The 19,222-nt window shown below is 37.4% G+C and overlaps 2 protein-coding genes across 2 annotated transcripts; both read right to left on the bottom strand.

The window, feature by feature from the left end:
- Positions 1-2,810: 2,810 nt before the first annotated feature.
- On the bottom strand, positions 2,811-5,391 carry LOC119989432 (protein CUP-SHAPED COTYLEDON 2-like). The gene is made up of 3 exons (XM_038834941.1): positions 4,748-5,391; positions 4,378-4,661; positions 2,811-3,577 (listed from the first exon to the last, which is right to left on the bottom strand). The coding sequence occupies exons 1-3, from the start codon at positions 4,926-4,928 to the stop codon at positions 2,945-2,947; spliced, it is 1,098 nt and encodes a 365-aa protein (XP_038690869.1). The 5' UTR covers positions 4,929-5,391; the 3' UTR covers positions 2,811-2,944.
- Positions 5,392-6,765: 1,374 nt separating this feature from the next.
- On the bottom strand, positions 6,766-18,641 carry LOC119989431 (general transcription factor 3C polypeptide 3). Its single transcript, XM_038834940.1, has 18 exons — positions 18,039-18,641; positions 17,737-17,842; positions 17,078-17,185; positions 15,971-16,152; positions 15,402-15,597; positions 13,047-13,304; positions 12,734-12,892; positions 12,304-12,382; positions 10,838-10,951; positions 10,403-10,569; positions 9,874-9,992; positions 9,608-9,731; positions 9,441-9,512; positions 9,090-9,216; positions 8,809-8,923; positions 8,127-8,317; positions 7,750-7,862; positions 6,766-7,292 (listed from the first exon to the last, which is right to left on the bottom strand). The coding sequence occupies exons 1-18, from the start codon at positions 18,329-18,331 to the stop codon at positions 7,026-7,028; spliced, it is 2,790 nt and encodes a 929-aa protein (XP_038690868.1). The 5' UTR covers positions 18,332-18,641; the 3' UTR covers positions 6,766-7,025.
- Between the last annotated feature and the right edge of the window lie 581 nt (positions 18,642-19,222).

The raw sequence follows: 19,222 nt of genomic DNA, 5'->3' as shown, positions 1-19,222 counted from the left end.
ATAACCAGCATGGCCACGGAGACCCAAACCCTAGCTCACTATGAGCTACATTTTATGGAAAACCCCCTCAAGAGTCGGTCCACCTGAGACCCATCTTGTATGATAAAATCTGGAGACAGCGGTACATCCCAGCACATGTATTAGTTGAATCATAAATATAATCTCAAGCATGGAATCGAACCTGAATGCATATGCCTAACACGCACTACTTCATGGGGACCACTATGAGCTACCACTTGAAGCGGTTGGATCATTATTAATCCAATAGTTTAGGTCATCATAATTTGTAAATGGTTGGTGTTACTTTAAATTTTAATTGTAAAACACAATTTGTGTGGGAACTTTTTGGTTGGATCATTCATGGCTGTTGGAGAGGCCATTTTCTCTAGTTAAATTCAATGACAAGGCTAGGTCCACATTGAGCCCAATAAAGGTTCAAAATGGGCCTCAGCCACCCAATAAGATTCAATGGAAGACCTAGTGATTGGGTCAGGATCTATGTAAAGCTTGATTGCATCACAAGTCAAGTCACAACCAGTGATTGCATTGCTAGTTGAGTCTCGTGACTAATACTTTGCTCCTCCAACTAGACCCACCAAAAAATGCTCATAATGACCATGACCCATCATCATCAAACATTCCAACCTAGTTCACTGAAAACAAACCAAAAAAAAGTGAGAGGAGCCCAAAGAGGGTCAAAACAAGACATCATTTTGCTTCCTAGAACATAATTCCTTTCTTCTTATATACCCACCAAACCCCAACTTTTGGGTCTTATGCCATTTGGTGTTTTGGATTTTTGCATTTTAACCTCTTATTCAGACCATCCATATATATACTCTTGTAAAGGGCCCACAATACAATTACCTTAAAACGTTAACAAGTCCAAAAGTTGCACTAATTGGGTACAAAGCGTGCCATGCTATTTCCATGTACACAGGCCATGGACCCCATATCTCTTTCTCTCCCCCAAAAATGTAGCAAGTTTGATTACAACTCCAATCATGCGCAGATCACGTTCTCAATTCCAACCTTAATATTAGTATAATACAAAAACCCCTCTCATCATCAACCATCATTGTGGGTTTCAGGCTCCAGATTGTACTGATATGAGTTTTAGGCTTTTTGTGTATGTATGTATGTATGTATGGCAATAGTAGCAGAGTCACAGCTATATATACAAAAGAGTTGTACCTTGACCAACGGAAGGTTGACTTGAGTGGTAAGGGCTTCTAGCCATTTGAGTAAGGACTCGGGTTCGAGTCCTTGTGGATGCATAAACTTTCTTTGGGAGATGTCTCGGAAGATTTGTCATAGCCTTTGGCACCTGAGAAATCTTTTAAAAAAAAGAAAAGAGTTGTCACTTGTTTGTTGTAGTGTTCTTGTGGATATATATGTTTGTAAGAGAGTGTACTTTATGGCTAGCTGTCTCTTAAACTCTATACATGCTTAACCATTTTCATGGGCTTCTCTCTTCCAAAACATTATAGGTTGTCTAAACCTGTTTCTATTGAGCACAATACACAATGACTTCGTTTGGAAGTATGATGTTTTGATCTCCTTTGGTAAGGTGAGACGAGGTGAGGAGAGTTTTGAAACTATGTAGAGGTGACGTGAGTTGTAGTGGCAAAAAATATTTGGCGCGTCACTAAAATTATTGTGGTGTAGTAATGGTAAAATTAGATTTTTTGCATTGATATCAATTAATTTTTAATGAATTTATTTTTGTAAAAATATAAATAAAAAAATAAAATCAAAATTAAAAAAAAAATTTGTGTTTTAACGTTTGAAAATACTATCAACTGCTTTGTTTTGTTTTAAGAGTGAAAATAGTTTCAACTTCAAACTCGTCGTGACTCGATAATATCATAACGCATCGTTCCACCAAATACTTTTTATCCCAAAAAAGATGCGTTTGACTGGTACAAATACACTGCCAAATGCACCCATATTTCTCTTTGAAAAATCAAAATGACTTGCCCAATCAAATTTTATGGGCCATTCATTTAGTTCTCCTGCGCTGTGGTCATAATTTACATTACAACAAATAATGTAGTAGCATAGCATGGTCCCTTAACCTACTCTACTGTTTAAACTGGCAAGCAACCACCCACACACTGTCCTGTCCTGTCCTGTCTTGTATGCAGCAGAAATTAAAGTTGTCCCTTCCACAACTAGCGATACCTAAAGGAGCGAGCGCGCACACACCCACCCACACCCCCATTTTGTACACTCTCATTGGCCAATCCTGGACACTGTCCTTCCATGTGAAAGTGAAACATGTGGTGTAAAATTACAAACCCAATTCATCCACCAACTTCACCCACCTATTTAATGGGTCTAGTAGAATAATATTAATTGCAAGCCTAATCTATTTCGGATTGGGAGAACCCTGTGCATGACTAATTTGATTTTATATTTTTTAACAAAAAAAAATATAACATTGTATTTGTTACGCTACTACACATTTAAATAATTTTTTCCAAAATTTTGCAAACCCTTTTCCTACACCAAAATGGTGCAACTGTCGCAGGGGTCCTCCGCCGGATCCATATGCATGCACAGGTCCTTCTTGTTGGTACCAGTGAACAGTAAGTCACTTTCTTTGTGCTTGAGAACACACCAAAACTTTCTAATTCAAGCGTATACAACATGGCATTGGACTAAAAACAGATACCCACATATGAATCATAAGTTCAATGAAGACAACACAATTAAAACCTTCATTGAGGACATACATCAAACACTAAAGTTCAAAAAGTCACACTCCTAAGCAGATTAGTATCTCACTCTGATAAGGATAGATAACACCCTAATGTACCCTACAAACACTACTTACTAAGCACTAGGCACGCATCATTATCACAAATCCAGATTTTCAGACATAGAAATACTGATCATAAGACAATGACACTAGAGATTAAACATGGATTCTCAAACAGTCCTAGTAAGTCCACATGCAGTCAAGCTCAGTAGGACCAACAGCAATCCTTCCACCACCACCATAGTCAACCCTCTCCTCCTTAGCCAAATCCCAACTCATACTAGAGCCACCACCAGCACCGCCTTCCTGCATTGCCGGCGGAGGGAGAGATGGGATCATCCCGGGCGGCGAGAAGTAAAACGGGAGCTGTAAATTGTCCTGTAAGGACCTCAGGGTTGGGAATTCAGTGACACCAGCATTTCTTTGGAACCTAGAGGCTGCGTCACCTGCAAGAAATGGAGGATGCTGCTGTGGCTGATGCTGAGTTGGAGTGAAATCAAAGTAGTTGTTGGCGGCGGAGGCTGCAGCCGCGATTGTGGAGAAACAGGACACGTGCTCGGATTGGGATTGGCTAAAATAGGATCTGCAATCGCGATCGGTCATGGTGGTGTTCGATGTGGTCCCTGTGAAAGAGGAGGTGCTCCCAGATTCGAGAAGTGGTGGCAGAGAGACGGAAGAAGGAGAGCTAACTTCTGGGTAGAGACTGATGTTAGTGTCCATTCGGATCTTCTTGGCTCCAGCATTGCTGCTGCTGCTGCTACTGGTGTTGGTGCCACCAGTCTTTTGGAAGACCCTAGATATCACCCACTCATCCTGAAGAGACAATTCAGTCATTGAAAGTAAATGAGGACATCAACAGTTTCAGTCGCATTAATGATTTCCAAGAACAAGCAACTTGGATGATCTCTCTATTCGTCCTTATTAATGCAAAGTGCCATGTGATCATATTTCAAGTGCGTAAATGGTTATCAGCAAAGATTTTACAGTAAAGTGAATGTGTGACACCGGACAAACCACAGACAAACTATAAAGAATCAATGGAAACGCATTCACTTTGTGATGAATAAAGTTCCAACTTTGGCAGGAAATAATGGCTGATTCAATAAAAGAAGACTCCTTATGCTGCAGAATCGTCATTTATCAGCCTTAAGAGTGAATAGAAGTATGCATACACATGGTGAATAATGTACGCTTTAACTATAGCATTGCTTTGAAGCAAAAAGGCACAAGAAACTATAAATAAGACTGGATTAGCAGCTGAATTAAAACAACTTTCTATCACAATTATAAAACTAGACCTTGAAAATAACCAAAACCAACAGAAATCCAAACCCTCTCACCACCATCATAGTGGTAAACCTAAATCCTAGCACATGGTTGAATAATAGTAAAATCGAGTCCATGATCTTCAGCTTCAAAACACAATATAACAGATATCTACAGGTGGTTTGGAACAGATTGTAGAGCATAAAATCATGATTCTAATCCACAAAACAACGGTCATATCACACGAAGTAGGAAGAAAAAGGCATATGTTCAGTGCAGGATTACTCTTAAACTATGCATAAGAAATGCAATCACAGCATGATTTTAGTATATTAAGAACCACCTACCTTGGAGCTCCTGGAGAGGTAATGGTAAGCTAACTTCCCTTCAAGGCGATACTCATGCATAACCCAGTTGCTCTTAGCTCCTTTAGGAGCTCTCCCTCTGTAGAAAACAAGAGTCTTCTTCATGCCCACAAGTGCACAAGTCTTTGAACTGTAAATCTCTCTATCTTTGCCAGTAGCTTTCCAGTACCCAGCTTCAGTTGCTCTATTAGTCCTAAGTCCAGTTGGGTACTTACGGTCTCTCAGACTAAAGAAGTACCACTCTTTCTCTCCCATCTTAGCTTTCTCTGCGAGAAAACAGTGACAGAGAAATTAAATCAAACAGAAAGAGATCATAAATGCGAGAGACACCAGAGAAGAAAATAACTTGTACCAGGAAGCTCCCATGGTTCACATCTGTTAAGGTCCACTTCAGCAATGGCTCTTCCAGTAAAGTTACTGTCAAGCACCTTCTTCAAGAGATAGAATGTAATCAGTTCCTCATCAGTTGGGTGGAACCGAAACCCAGGAGGCAAGTGGGTGTCACAGTGATCAAAATTGCGGTAAAGCTCCATTGAAACACAAATCAAAACAAAAACACAAAACCCAAAACGCAAACAAAGATGAAGCTCTCAAACACCAACTCTTCAAGAATCCATCAATACCCACATTGAGTTTCGCTCCAACAAGCTGAGAAAATAACGAAAGGAACGATATTTAACAGAACGAAGACAAATTCAGCAGAGTAACAAAGTAGTTGTGATTGGTTTGTTATGTATTATATGAGCGAAAAGGTTTCATCATAAAGGCTTTTTTATGGGGGATTTGATGAATCGAGCGGCACTGTGTTTAATTCTCTCTCTAGACACGTACGATAGAGGCATAGAGGGGGGTGGATTTCTTTCTCCCTCTAGATAATATATACGGATATGATGGATGCATGGGCTCTACTGCTGGTATTGACTATTGAGTATGCGTGCGTGCACAGCCATTCTCTGTCAGGGAAGAAAAAAATGAAGCGGAGGGAACAGAAAGTAGTTTCTGTGAGGAAGAAAGAGAGAGATTTTTCACCATGTATCGATAAAGCTGCTTCAGCTTGATATCTTCAATGTCAGATACAGTACAAGATCAAATTATCAAACTTGACAAGAGGAGAGAGAGATAGCCAATACTGTTCATCACTCACGCAATCTTTTGTTGCTAAAAAAATGAAGGGGAAAAAATATTTATTAGATTCACTGTTGATCTCTGTGTTTTTTTTGGTGGTTTTGGGAGGATTCACAGTGTTAGGGACAGTTAAACATATATCATTTTGCTGATAATGAAGTATCTCTACAGTTTTTGACACATAAAACATAAAAGATTTCCTCAGGAGAAGGAGGAGTAAATCAAAGCAAAAAACAGAGGGCTTGGCCTCTTTTGTAGCCTTTCCAGCTATAGGAATGGTTGGGATCAGAAGTTCAGGTACTGTAAATGTCCATATTTTGTATTTTTAATTCTTAATATTTTCTAAGCATTAAAATGTCACGTGGGAATTTGTGTGAGGATAGATATTAAACCCGAGTTGAAGTGCATAATAAATATATAAAGTAAAAATTTGTATGATGTTATTTATCAAAAAAATTATACGCATTAACAATTTTGTTATGGTTGTTAAGGTCTGATCCACATGATGGGTAATTTTGGTTCAACATTGTTCTTTTGATCATTGCAATAGTAAATTAGTCAAACGATTCTCTTCACATGCAATTGCAATTCCTAAATCTCGATCGAGCGTAAATCACACATGATCTCACGGAAGGAACAAGCAGGTGATAAATGGATGCAACCTACATGTTTCCAGCTTTCAACTTTGAATTCTCAATTTTGATTGATTGAGTTGTAACCTCGCTAATCTTTCATTGACCCAGAGTTTCATTAACGGTTCTTATCACCAATTTGATTGATCTATCAAATCTTATGAATACACTTTCCTTTTTTTCTTTTTCCAAATAGTGGAGCATCTTCCTTTGTCATATCTTTTCCATATCACATCAAAAATGGCAACAAAAATGATTTTCATATAGCTACAGAGAAAGGGGAAAAAAAATACCGTATCTATCAACATCACAATCAGAATCTCACTAAATTAAGGAGTTGGATAGTGATTTGGAAGTGATATCAATGAAAAAGAGTAATAATACTATTGAACTCAAAATATAACCCTCATTTAACACCTGCTTCTTGAATTACACGAAAAAAATTAATCACATAAGATCATTTTAACGTCTAAAGGATCTTGACTAACGGAACCCATTTTTCAAAATATAAGGACTTGAATGACCCTGGAAAAAGAAAAAAGAAGACTCAATCGATATGTTTTCAAAAGTCAATAGACTATTTTGAGAGTTATCCCTATAAGTTAATGCTCCATTCCGCATGAACCACCTCTGCTTATGTTGTGAACTTGAAAGTTACATTTACATTACCTTTGGTGCCGGTATGATGTTTGTTGATGGAGATAAAGTGGCCCAAACCACAAATGGCTAAATATGGGAGTCAAATAACCCTTTCTTCAACTTTAATTTAAAGGACAAACTACTCCTTGTATACAGAATGGAAGGGTAGCCTAGGTCTCCTTGAGGAGAATCCATTGCTTTTCTTTCTACTGGTATCATTATCAAGGAAATCAACTAAATAGTACAATGATCTTTCAAGATCTGCCTAGCAAGATCAACTGCTCCACTTTTCTTGTAAATTAGGTGTAAATTGTAAGCTGCTTCTCTACGAAGGTCGCAGTAACCAGATTTCTGGGACTCTGCAGGATCTGCATTCTCATTTGGAAGTCTTGGGATCGGATAATCCTTCTCACGCGTTGCAAGCACCTTCTCATAATACAAAACTGCTAGAGTTACAAGGCCAACATGATGATATGCGCGGGCAATATTATACAATGCCTCCTGCACGAAGTAGTTACAGCAAATTATGAACTATTAATATTGATACAAGCATGGTCGAAATGAGGACACTTCATTTCGGAGCAAGTTATCTAGAGACATCCAGCAGAAACCCAAGGCTAACGAAGCTGCTGCAAGACTAGACGGAAAAAAGAAAACCATTTTTCGAGCAGAATTCATGGTCATATGAGAGGCTGAAATAGAAACAAGAAAAGAAAGGACAAGCAATGTGGAAAAGTCCCGTAAGGTGGACATATCTCTAATTTTAAATGCGCGATTTATGAATTCAAATCGAGAAAAATGTAGAAGATATAAGGAAATTGATATGAGAGGGAAATTATTACTGTAAACCACCCCAACTAACTTGGAACAATGCTTCTTGAGTTCTGTACATTTCTTTTTCAAATTAATTAGTGACCTACTGTCAGTATGTCCAGGGAGAAATCAAAATGAAGTAAACCTGGCTGTGTTCACAGAGACGCAAATTGTTGTGTAGGAAAGCTAGGCCTTGTGCAACACACTGATGCTTATTTTGAAGTCGAAATCCAAGAGCCAGGTTGATTAATGCAGTTCCTGCAGGAAATGATAATGGGGAAACACATCAATTTTCCCAATCAAATAGATTTGTAGCGTATAAATAAGTATGATAGCATGTGGCGGCCCTGTGCATAGCCCGATTGTGTGTCTCTATTTGAAGGGAAGGACAGCTTCAACCAATATAAGGGGAGTTATGTGTGGAGGTGGAAGCTACGATCCATTATGTAGGCTATCATTGCCATTGTATTTTGATTGGAGGAAAATGAAAAAGAGAAAAATAAAAGAAATAAAGAAACATACCTACACAAAGATTAATCAAGGGGTTTTCTGGCAATAGTTTATAAGCTTCTAAATATTCTCTCGCAGCATCTTGATGATGGCTAGCAACAGTAAACTGATGGCCAGAAATGATAATGGGAGGCACACAATCATTGTATTTGCTTCGCATATGGCGCTGAAACTTATAATGCTTCGAATATCCTTTTGCCAATCTGCACATTATAAGAAAGCCTTCACTGGACAAAATTTGAAGCCAAAACACAAAATACAGCATTAAGGTAAAGACATGCTCTCCACTCTGTATCAACTACTACCAGGTTGAGTAAAGGACATGTTCATTTTGAAGGCATGTAATCAAACCGCCAGGGTCGAAGTAAAAATGAAAAATCCAGGGTTCTCAAGGATGGTTTAAACTTTAAAGAGAAAATGGGTACAAGTAATGCAGCCACGAAATGACAGTCAATTGCTTTTTTCTTACAATCTTGATACTCAGCTAAGAGTTTTATTGGGTATCTTTGCGCATAGGGCCATATTAGTATTCTTTAAAAGCCCAAAACTAAATTAATTGAATTTAGAAGTAACCTCTTTCTATGTCTTGATAAACTTGAAAACACCGGGTTATGGTGAGAACAGCGGAGAAGCATATTTGCCTCATGAAAACTAGTTTTACAATAAAACATGACCAACACACAACTTTAAATACCTTGAAGCTACTTTATAATAGCAGTTCCAGGCAGAAATGCTATGTGGACGCTGCTGAACAATGCATCTTACACAGTCAAACCCATTTTTAGGATCTGTGGTGTTGTAGGATATTTCTGCAGAACCATAAAGTAAAAAATGAAAATTGACATCCGAAAGGCAGACAACAGAGTAGCAGAACATTTTTTGGTCAAGGTCTGAGGGAATGTGAAGGAGGGCAGAAGGATAGAGTAAATTTATAAAATGATCTCAAACACTGAAAAGCGCTAATTCAGGAATTACGAGCTCCAAGAGACTGAAGCTCCTGCTTCTTCTCAACAGAGAGTGAGTTGTGAGCCAATTTCTGGGTGAGATTGATAATTTCTAATGCCTCCCAGTACCTCTGCAAGGATGCCAATGCCTTGCACAACTGTTAATCATACATAGGACGAGTCAGAACCGCAAGAGAACTTGAATCTTGATGAACCATCCACATAATGAGAGAAAAAGGGTAAAATATGTTGTAAAACTACCTAGCAGACCAAACATAAGTATATATACAAGTCATTCAGACTTCTTTTTATATAATTATTATATATATATATATATTTTTATATTTATCAAACAAAAAGAAAGAATAAAGGAAGTACAAACATCGATGATAAGTTTATAATGTTCTTCGTCTGTCAATAAATTTGGCAGGGGAGGCATTCTGACTTCTTTTTGCTGAAGACATCACAAAAAAAGAAAGAACATACAAGTCAGTCAGACTCAAGACTCCGTATTTACAATCATATAAGCACAAAATACTCACACTTTACCATTAATTCATCATCAGAATCATCACTTTTAACGTCAACACCTGCATCCTTTGCCAAAGCTTTCTTTTCTTTCTCCAGTGCTGCTTTCTTCTGAAGCAATTTTCTTGCCCTGGAAGCTTTCACCCTAGTTCAAAGCATTAATCATGAAAGCACATACACAGTCATGGTCATATACGCAAGTGGAAAAGCACATGTAGGAAGTACATGCCTACATAAAGTTTACAGGTCATAAACATTAAATATCCAACATGGAACTTACTACTAACCGGTCGTTTGGGGGAACTATTGGTCTGATTCCTCGAAATATGTCATCAGCTTGCTGATCATCTACCTTTTTGATTCTTTCAAGGAGTTCACTCATCCGTAGCCTTTTTCTTGCCTTATACTGAATCAGAAAACAAATATAATGTAATAAAAACACTACCACTCATTTCGAACAAAATACTAGCGGGTATCCAATAGGACCATACATGTTTTATACTTCTAGTTTTTCTAAGAAGTGAAAATCATGTTCCAGTTCATAAATCAGTATAAGTAGTTGTTTAAAGTGTATCACATCAAAAAGGAGGAGCTAAGTTACATAATTAACCAGAATTTTTCAGAAGTACAAAAAACTAACAAAAACTACTGACTGAAATATGAACAAAAAAGGATAACAGATTACAAATATCTTGATGACGGAAATTTTTTGGAGATATCTAACAAATCTTAATGTATGTAAATATGTAATATATAATCATATATGCATGCATAATGAAAGATGTTGTATGTCTATTTTAAGTCCATTAAAATCACCTTTTGCCGAAGGGATTCACAATAAAGTGATTCATGAATCGAGGGCAAGATTGCTTCAATAAAGTCAGCTATCATCTCCTTAGCTCTATAGATTTGGCAAAGCTTTAATTTTATCTTTGCATCATTCCACCATTTCTCATGTTCGTCGGAATTTGGATCAACAGAGTCTGTAGGAAAAAAGCACAATATAAAATAAACGTAGCATGAAGCAATACCAATAAAAAAAGAAAAAACAAAACTCTGTGCACAAGGCTAGTGGCAGGTTCAGGGAAAGAGAGATGTGTGCATCCTTACCACTGCACTGCTGGGGGACTTTCTCCTCATCTGAACTTGTAGTGGCAAAAATTTCAATGAAACAACTTCACCACACAAAGGAGGACCCCACAGAAAACTACTTTAATCAGATGGATAATAACAACAAATATACTAAATTACCTAAGTTTTCTGGAGGAGATAGCAAAACAATGGCTTCCTCTTCTTTAGTATCTTCAAGGAGGAGTGAAGCCAAATGTAATCGGGCATCAACATTGTCTTCAAGAGTATGCAAAGCTGGATTGAATCTTTAAGTCAGCCATGAAACGGATTCAGCTTTGTAGTTATTTTATATTTTAATTTCAATAATTCATCATTGAGCAAACTCACTTGAAACATCAGAATTCACAATATTTATACAGATTCCAGTTGTCAAGATACATACAATTCCAATAACAAAAATAGAGGTGAGACAATTTAAACAACAAGAATGCCATAGAGGCTGTATCAAATTCTTACGAATAATCCATCTGAAACAAGAATATGAAAGAACATATAGACAGATGCACAAAACACAACTTAGACAGTGTAGTTTTAATTGTTGTTCATTTAGCAGACTACAAAAGGAAGGATAGTTTGAAATTTAAGAAATTCCATTGAGTTTTACTTAGTCTATTGAGTTACAAATCCATCATGTAAAAATGACATTAAGGCTATTTATAGAATTGAAATTGAGTTTAGATTTTCCTTCATGTCCCTGCTCCAGATTTCACCTATTATGCATGAGCAAAGAAAGACTCATGATAAGTCCCAGTTTATACTCAGGAACTCACACACAAATTAACTAGTAAAGAATCATGTGTCTACAATACAATATGGCCCCTAAATCATTGACTTAAAACCTGATGCACCCACTCTAAATGGTTTCCTAAATTGAGCTTTTATCTAAAAATAAACTTGAAAAACAACAGGACAAAATTAGCAGACAGACCCACACAGCAAGGTACCCTCCATCCATATTAAGAGTCCATCCAAACACCCTCTAATATGAAGGTATTTCCATCAAGTACTGTTTATTTGTGTCAACCTTACCTGCTAACTGTCAGGTTTTGAAAATTGAAAAGTAAAAAAGAAATAGAAAAGAAAAAGAACCCTGGAAGGAAGATGCGTGCAACTATTTGTTGTTTTACAGGCAATAAAACCTCATCCGATAACCCGAAAACCTCATCTTCACGTATATATCAAGCATGTGGCATAGAATGAGCTATGAATAAGATCATGAAGAATTGAACAACTACTAAAAGACCTCTTCGGCACCTCAAATACCGATAAAATATCTACTGAATTTTTAATTGCGCCTCCACAGATGAGATTAGCACCCTTCTGAACCAAAGATCTAGAGAGAGTGGAGTGATCTCAAAGAGTTATCCATTTTCATGCTTAGGTCTTTATTTTAACCCAAATCCAATATTTATAGTTTCTATTCACGGTGGTGGTTGATCAGAATTGGATGTGCGGTTTCATTCTTTACGCCGATGACAGCACATTCCATGTCTGAATAGGAATGTGTAAAACAAAACCACCATGTCCATTCAAGTGTGAAGAGAGATAAATAATAGAATGAGCATACTGGACTTCATATGTATTACCTTTGTAGAAATACTTGATTGCTTGTCCTCTTTCTCTCAAAGAAAAGTAACACCGAGCAATATGTAGATGTAAGTGGCCCTGTTATATGGAAAAAACCGGGGGGGGGGGGGGGGCACAAATATTTTATATTAGCATCAGGAAGGGGGGAAAAGAAGTTAAGAACCGTTACAAATGCAATATCATAAACTGAAAAATACATTTCAATTGGATATGAAAAATAGAACCTGCTCTAAATAGCATATTATCATTATAAAAATACTGCAACCTATCCTTGGACGGGACCACTTCAATAAATGGACAACACAGTAAGGAGGAGGAAGAAGAAGAAATAAAGCATTGTCAAAATGAATGCAATTGCAATGACGCACAATCGCACAATTTTGCAGTGTCAAGCAAGCAGGGAGAACAAAGAAAGAGAGCAAGATTTACCAGTTCCCTTGCATCACCAACCACATCATTTTCCTCCAAAATGTGATAATACTTCAATGCCAATTCGAAATGCTCAAAACGCACGAATGCGCCAGCTACTTCAGTAACAAATTTAGCATGATCCGATGCACTCTCCCGTTGCAGAACACTGAACAGAATCTAAAACACTCCAGATGTGAGCCAGAACAAAGGGAGAATAAATAAAAATACAATCAAGACCTCCAACGGCTCTAGAAGTTTATTGGGATTCTAACAAAGGACTAGAAGAATGTAAGCAATTGGCAGTACTGTGGCATGATGCAATGCAACACACCTCTGCCTTCTCGACGTTCCCAAGGTGAACATGGCAAATTCCTGCTTTGATTTTCAAAGTCAATGGCAACTCCTTTCCCAAGTAGTAGACCAGCTGAACATTCTCAATAAGCTCAAGAGCATTGTTGTGAGCATTAATTTCCATGAACACAGCGGCAAGCAAAGATATGACACTAATATTTGCTTCAGATGGATGATCTTTAAGATATTTCGCCAAAATGTCAACAGAACGCTCACTTTGACCACATTTAAGGTATAACTGACATAGAAAGAACAAAATTAAGTAGGTAAAAGATAGTAAGAGATATGTTAACAAGAACACCAATTCCACTGACAGAATTACAATTGTCAAAGAAAAACATCTATACTTGCAGAAACTAATATATCAGACTCTCCACAGATAGTGATTGCTCTACAGAGACACTGAAACACATCAACATTGCTGAAACAGTAAGACAATGGAAAGCTACATCAACACGTAAGAAGATAACTTAGAACACAACAAGCAAAAAAGAAAGCACATAACCAAACCAATTTAATATAATGAAGGTAGAACACAACAACCAAAAAGAAAGCACCTAATTTAAAAGTAAGGGCGTACTAATGACACACAAAGCATTACAATTAAAACAACTTCACTGTGCCAAAGAGTACTTGATTTCCGCTAGACAATTATAAAGTTTAGTCAAGAAATCCGCTTCTTTAACCTCAAGTAAGTTGTGTTTCAAGTGCAGAAGTGGGAAGTCTTGGACTGTGCCCTTTTTATTTCGTTTTTAATACTTTCATTAATGAATTACAAGGGTTAAGGAAAAGAACTAAAAATGCTGCTTCTACTAAGGCAGTTAAATTTTTTTTTGACTAGTAGGCACATGCAAGCAGAAATGAGCCCATGACCCAACCTCCTATGCCACTTTATGGAGAGAAAAGACCCCATCTGTTTCGAACACCTAAAGTTCCAAGGATGAAAGAAACAGCATTGTCAAGCAGCACCTAAGAGGTAGATGAGTGACGTAAATCACACCCTGAGCAAAGGAATGGAAGAAAAAATATTGCAGATCTAGACACAGATGTCAAGATTCTAAGGAGAAATTTCTTCAGGTGAGAAGCAGAAAACAATGTTTTGGGGAATTTAAAAAAAGGGGAAAGAGGAACAAAAGAGTTGCATTACTCAAAATGCATATGCAAACAGAATTTTGTTCACTGAAGGTCCCCCACTTAATAAAGAGTGTGGAACTGCTTTCAGTGATTCCCAGCTGATGATGGCTTAATCCTATTGTATAAATTCATAAAAAAAACAAACAAGGAGAAGAAGAAGAAGAGATTGAGGTTCACAAGGTCTTACTGGGTCAGTGGGTTGCATACCAATGGCTAGAATTGCACTACCATAATCCATGAAGAACATCAAAGGTTCTGAAACTTTCGTTGAACTGCTACAACAAATCGACTTATTAAATCACGTCTGCAAACTTCTAGTACTTTAATTCACTACCCTCCCTTAAATAACAATTAAAAAATTAAGTTTCACTAGAAAAGATGAATGTCACTGACAATTACGAAAAGGAAAGATGTATCCCCAATAGCACAAATAGAATTAAAAAAATGGAAGTGTTATGAACAATTACTATAGCCTACTCATGGCACAGTATTTTTAATACAAATTAATTTTCTCCGACCAAGAAAGGGGGTGGGGAACCCTAGAATTGCACTACCATAATCCATGAAGAACATCAAAGGTTCTGAAATTTTCCTTGAACTGGTACAACAAATTGAATTATTAAATCACGTCTGCAAACTTCTAGTACTTTAATTCACTACCCCTCCCTCAAATAACAATTAAAAATTAAGTTTCACTAGAAAAGATGAATGTCACTGACAATTACGAGCGTTTTTGAAAAAGAAAGATGTATCCCCAATAGCACAAATAGAATTAAAAAAAATGGAAGTGTTATGAACAATTACTACAGCCTACTCATGGCACAGTATTTTTAATACAAAAGCATCTTAGGTTATGTTGAATTGATACCAATGGTTTGCAAGTGATTGCTAGTATACAGGATTCTCTCTGCAAAGATAGCCCCAATTTAGGTCTAACAGGAAGAGGCTACATGTCAACAACAATAACAATGATGATAATAACAACTTCCATTTCGTCATAAGGTCCATAAGATCAAAATGCTTCTTTTGTTTTGTCAAAAAGACATGAAAGTTCCTCCATTTCTGATTGGCAAGGTTTAGACACGCAAGACTACCAACACCAAGGACAGAAGGAGCATTGAGCTTATCATATCAAATGGAGCTTGTAATTTGAAAAACTTAAAAGAAGACAGCTCTGGATATACAAAGATCAAGGAAAAACCTTTGCCGCGTTCATGAGGGATTCTACATTATCAGGGCAAAGCTCCACAATTTTTTCATAGGATTCAGCAGCTCTCTGATAATCTCCTAGCTCAATATAGAGTGATGCTCGACGATGTTTTAAAGATATATCACCAGGGTCAACCTTTACCGCCCTATCAAGGCAATAGCTGGCCTGACTCATGCTTCTTTGTTCTCTGCATTTGACATATTCAGTAAATTAAACGAAACTTACAATTGTAAATTTTAATGCAATATGAAGCAAACAAAAGCATGTAGGGACAAGTATCCAGAATCAGAATCTCGAACACATTGTCCAAATTCATAGACACATGATGAAGGTCTGGTTACATAATACTTAAGGAAAACAGGACAGAAATAAAAGTCGCTGTGATTCACTTGGCAGAAAGATACATAACTGTAGTATTCTACCAAAATCAATAAATAAATCTTCCTCAAGAAAGTTACTTACTACATTAGCATAACAATCAAAAGAAACAAGCTGATCTAGTTGCCACTTCATATTATGATTATCCGTGAAATAATAGTTGTCAATCAGTGATAACTTACATGAACCAGTCAAAAAGAGATTTCCACAAAGGCGAATCTTTTCGTGAAGTAAATGCTGCAATCAAGTAAAACTGCTTTGCCTTTTTTGAATTACCAAGTGCACTATGGACAAGTCCAAGGGTGTGATATGGATCAGACAAGTGTGGCGCCCGCCTAACAACTTCACATAAAATAGATATTGCCTGCAAAAAGTATATAAATGGTCATAAAACAAGAAGCATAGGCAAAGCTTGTATGACAAACTTATTCCACCTAAATACCCACCATGCACAGAGCTTGGACCCAAGGACATGAATTTTGATTTCAAAATAAAATCTTTCCTATAGACACAATCTGATTATCAGGAAGAATTTTTAACATGTAGAGATATGGACTAACAGAAACTTAAGATACAATCCTGAGAAAAAAAGGAAATTTTGAAGTTCCTAGACAACAAGTTATCAACAAAATTTAGAGGATTTCATGATGAATGCTAATGTAGATGCAGTGGGTTTGGCCATCAACTTACAGGCGTCCCAAAAATATGTAAAGCAGATAAGTTTATGACACATCTATTCGCCTATATGACCAAATCATGCAATCACAACAACAGCCCCAAAGATACCAGAATCCCACCTCAGATAGCTCCATTCGAAATCTAATGGCTATATTGATCTTTCTTCTCTCATGTCTTTTGGACTCGAATAGAAGATTTTACTGCATAACTCTCTGTTATATACTACATCCACTTCTTATTACGTGAAACCAACTCAAAAATCACGTCCAGACACATGTATCCACCACTTAACCATGTTTTAGCCAATTTCAAGTGTCCTAAGTTGTGAATTCTCCATGTTAGTCACAAGAAGGAGCCTCCTGTTTAACTCAAAAAAACTTTAAAATAATAAGAAACACAAGAGATCATCCAAGGAAGGAGAAAATTTCACTTTTAACAAAATAGTAAGCAAGCACGCGCGCACACACACACAGAGAGAGGGACTTCAAGGCTACATTATTTATCCATACATATATGTAGGTACATATGTATTATCAGATCCTGTTAAATCATCAATACCCTATAAAATAACAATAAAATCGTTGAGAATGGTGACCAGTAGAGCAAGATACCTCTTTATAATGGCCCTGTGCATAATGAAGAGTGGCCTCACCCATCATCTGTGTGATTTCAGGACTAACTTTACTCTTTGATCCTTTCCGTCTACCTCTTTTCTTGGTCTTCACAATAGCAGAACAAGATTGACATGCCAGCATAGATTCAAAATAAATACATTTTGTTTTGGGAAAGTTAACAGCTGAAAGGAGAAACGTCAAAAAAGATAAACATATATGCAAAATTATACATGAACAAAACCCCCAACCTCAATTAACCATGATTAGTGAGTTCAAGTGGCAAAATCATTGCTATCCAGCAGCCTAGATTGAGCACTGAAATTACAGAAAATTGTCTTTTTTTTTGGCATTTTTTAGGTCAAGGGAAGTAATCTTATATAGTTTCTCCATTTTAAAATGTGCTATTTGAACTACTTATTTGAGCAAAAAAGGATAAAAGAGCCAAGAGGGCCAACAAAGAATCTATCAGACAAATAAGAAATATTATGAACCATTTTATCAAAGATTTACGGCCATTGGCTCAACCAGCTCTTTCAGCTTCGTTCATTGCAAAACAATATATAGTATAAGCAAGAAAGACAACATATTACGGATGACATCCCCTGATAACAATAATTTCAAGGATGAAAGAAGAAGAAGAGGAAGATACAGCATACCTTTCTTGATTTTCTACGAAAACCATAACCCATCATAGCTTCCATCATCTCATTCATCACCTCTGTAGGAATATCCTCTTGCCTAGCCTTCTTCGTAAAAGAATCACTGTTCGTTCAATACAGTACAATAACTAAGTTTCTTTCTACAACGAAAAACAAAGCAACAGCAAAGCCTAAATCACTTTACTATTGTATTCCATGGAGCTAAAGAAGATGCTCCACAAGTCTAGTAAACAATAAATTCCATCTATCTATTTTACTGATTTACTCCACAAAACAATGAAATTAACCAAATAACTCACCGCTGGCTTGGATCAAGAAGAGCTTTCCGCTTCTTCTCGGCAAGAGCTTCGTAAGATTGAACTCCTGGTCCAGAACCATAATCATATTCATCTCCATCTTCATCGTCAAAGAAACGAAAAGGCAGTTCTTCCTCCTCTTCATCCCCCTCCTCTTCCACCTCATCATCATCATCATCATTCTCATCTTCTTCTTCATCTTCTTCGTCAATTTCGTCTCCTTTATTGTTGCTCGAATCAAACACACGATCTAGTGCTGTCTCTTCATCAGAAATTTCTTTTTCGTTGGATTCCATCTCAAACTATATTTTATGAATCTATATCAAATCCAAACCAATTCAAACTATCTAAAGAAGATGAAAGGGGATAGTAGAAAGAGTTCTTAATGCAAAATCAAAATATCTTCCCCTGAGCTTCACCCACGAATTGCAGGGCTCCACTTTAACTATAAAGAGCGGCTTTCTCAAAAAAGTCGAAGACCCCAAGTGGTTAGCCAGTTGTTGGCTTAGCCTCTGGTTGAACACTGGGATTGATCGCTCTGCTGAACAATCGGACCAGGACGGGGCACCAACCACGTTCCCCAGCTCTCGAGGCAAGGTAAACCTTAACCGTCGCGCAAACTCAGCGGAAGCACAAAAGGCCCACGGCCTAGGCAGCTGCTTACTCAACAACAAAGGCCCATGGACTACCCAATCCACCTATAGGCCCACGACCTCCTAGAAAGCTCAACAGGCCCAAGGCCCAGGCGACAGTCAACCCAACAAGGGCCATGGCATGGGAAACTCTCTTACAAGTCTAAAGCCTCATCACATACCCGACATACGCAGTAGTCCCAATGATCTCGTCAAGCGAACTTAGGGCCAAAAGCCCGTCCAGCTCAGCACCCACTTGCGAGTGGTGGGTCACCTGAGTCGCTTGTAAATACAATAGGTCCCTCCGCATTGAAGTGATTCGATTTTGGAGGTATTTATTTCTCTCTAAACGTTATTCTTTCTCATTCATTCCACTAATTTGATTGTCAGAGCTTCCCTAACCTACACCTCATCGACATCAAACTTTTATGTTCAACCCTCTCCCTGATCTTTACATGTTGTTGGTGGCCTTGTTATACTAACCTTGGCCATGTAGAGTGTAAACCATACTTCACTAGGATTCAGTTGGCACATAACACAGCAATTACCTACATT

Source organism: Tripterygium wilfordii, chromosome 21, assembly GCF_013401445.1.
Source record: "Tripterygium wilfordii isolate XIE 37 chromosome 21, ASM1340144v1, whole genome shotgun sequence".
Classification (NCBI taxonomy): Eukaryota; Viridiplantae; Streptophyta; class Magnoliopsida; order Celastrales; family Celastraceae; genus Tripterygium; species Tripterygium wilfordii.
This window is presented reverse-complemented; position numbering and strand designations above follow the sequence as displayed.

Coding starts and splice junctions, on each gene's coding strand:
- LOC119989432 (XM_038834941.1), bottom strand. CDS start 4,928: ATGGAGCTTTACCGCAATTTTGATCACTGTGACACCCACTTGCCTCCT. Junction 4,662..4,747: donor TGAACCATGGGAGCTTCCTG/GTACAAGTTATT, acceptor GTTTTCTCGCAG/AGAAAGCTAAGATGGGAGAG. Junction 3,578..4,377: donor ACCTCTCCAGGAGCTCCAAG/GTAGGTGGTTCT, acceptor TTGTCTCTTCAG/GATGAGTGGGTGATATCTAG.
- LOC119989431 (XM_038834940.1), bottom strand. CDS start 18,331: ATGGAATCCAACGAAAAAGAAATTTCTGATGAAGAGACAGCACTAGAT. Junction 13,305..15,401: donor CCCTCATGAACGCGGCAAAG/GTTTTTCCTTGA, acceptor TTTCTATGTCAG/TTATACCTTAAATGTGGTCA. Junction 9,513..9,607: donor ATTCTGATGATGAATTAATG/GTAAAGTGTGAG, acceptor TGATGTCTTCAG/CAAAAAGAAGTCAGAATGCC.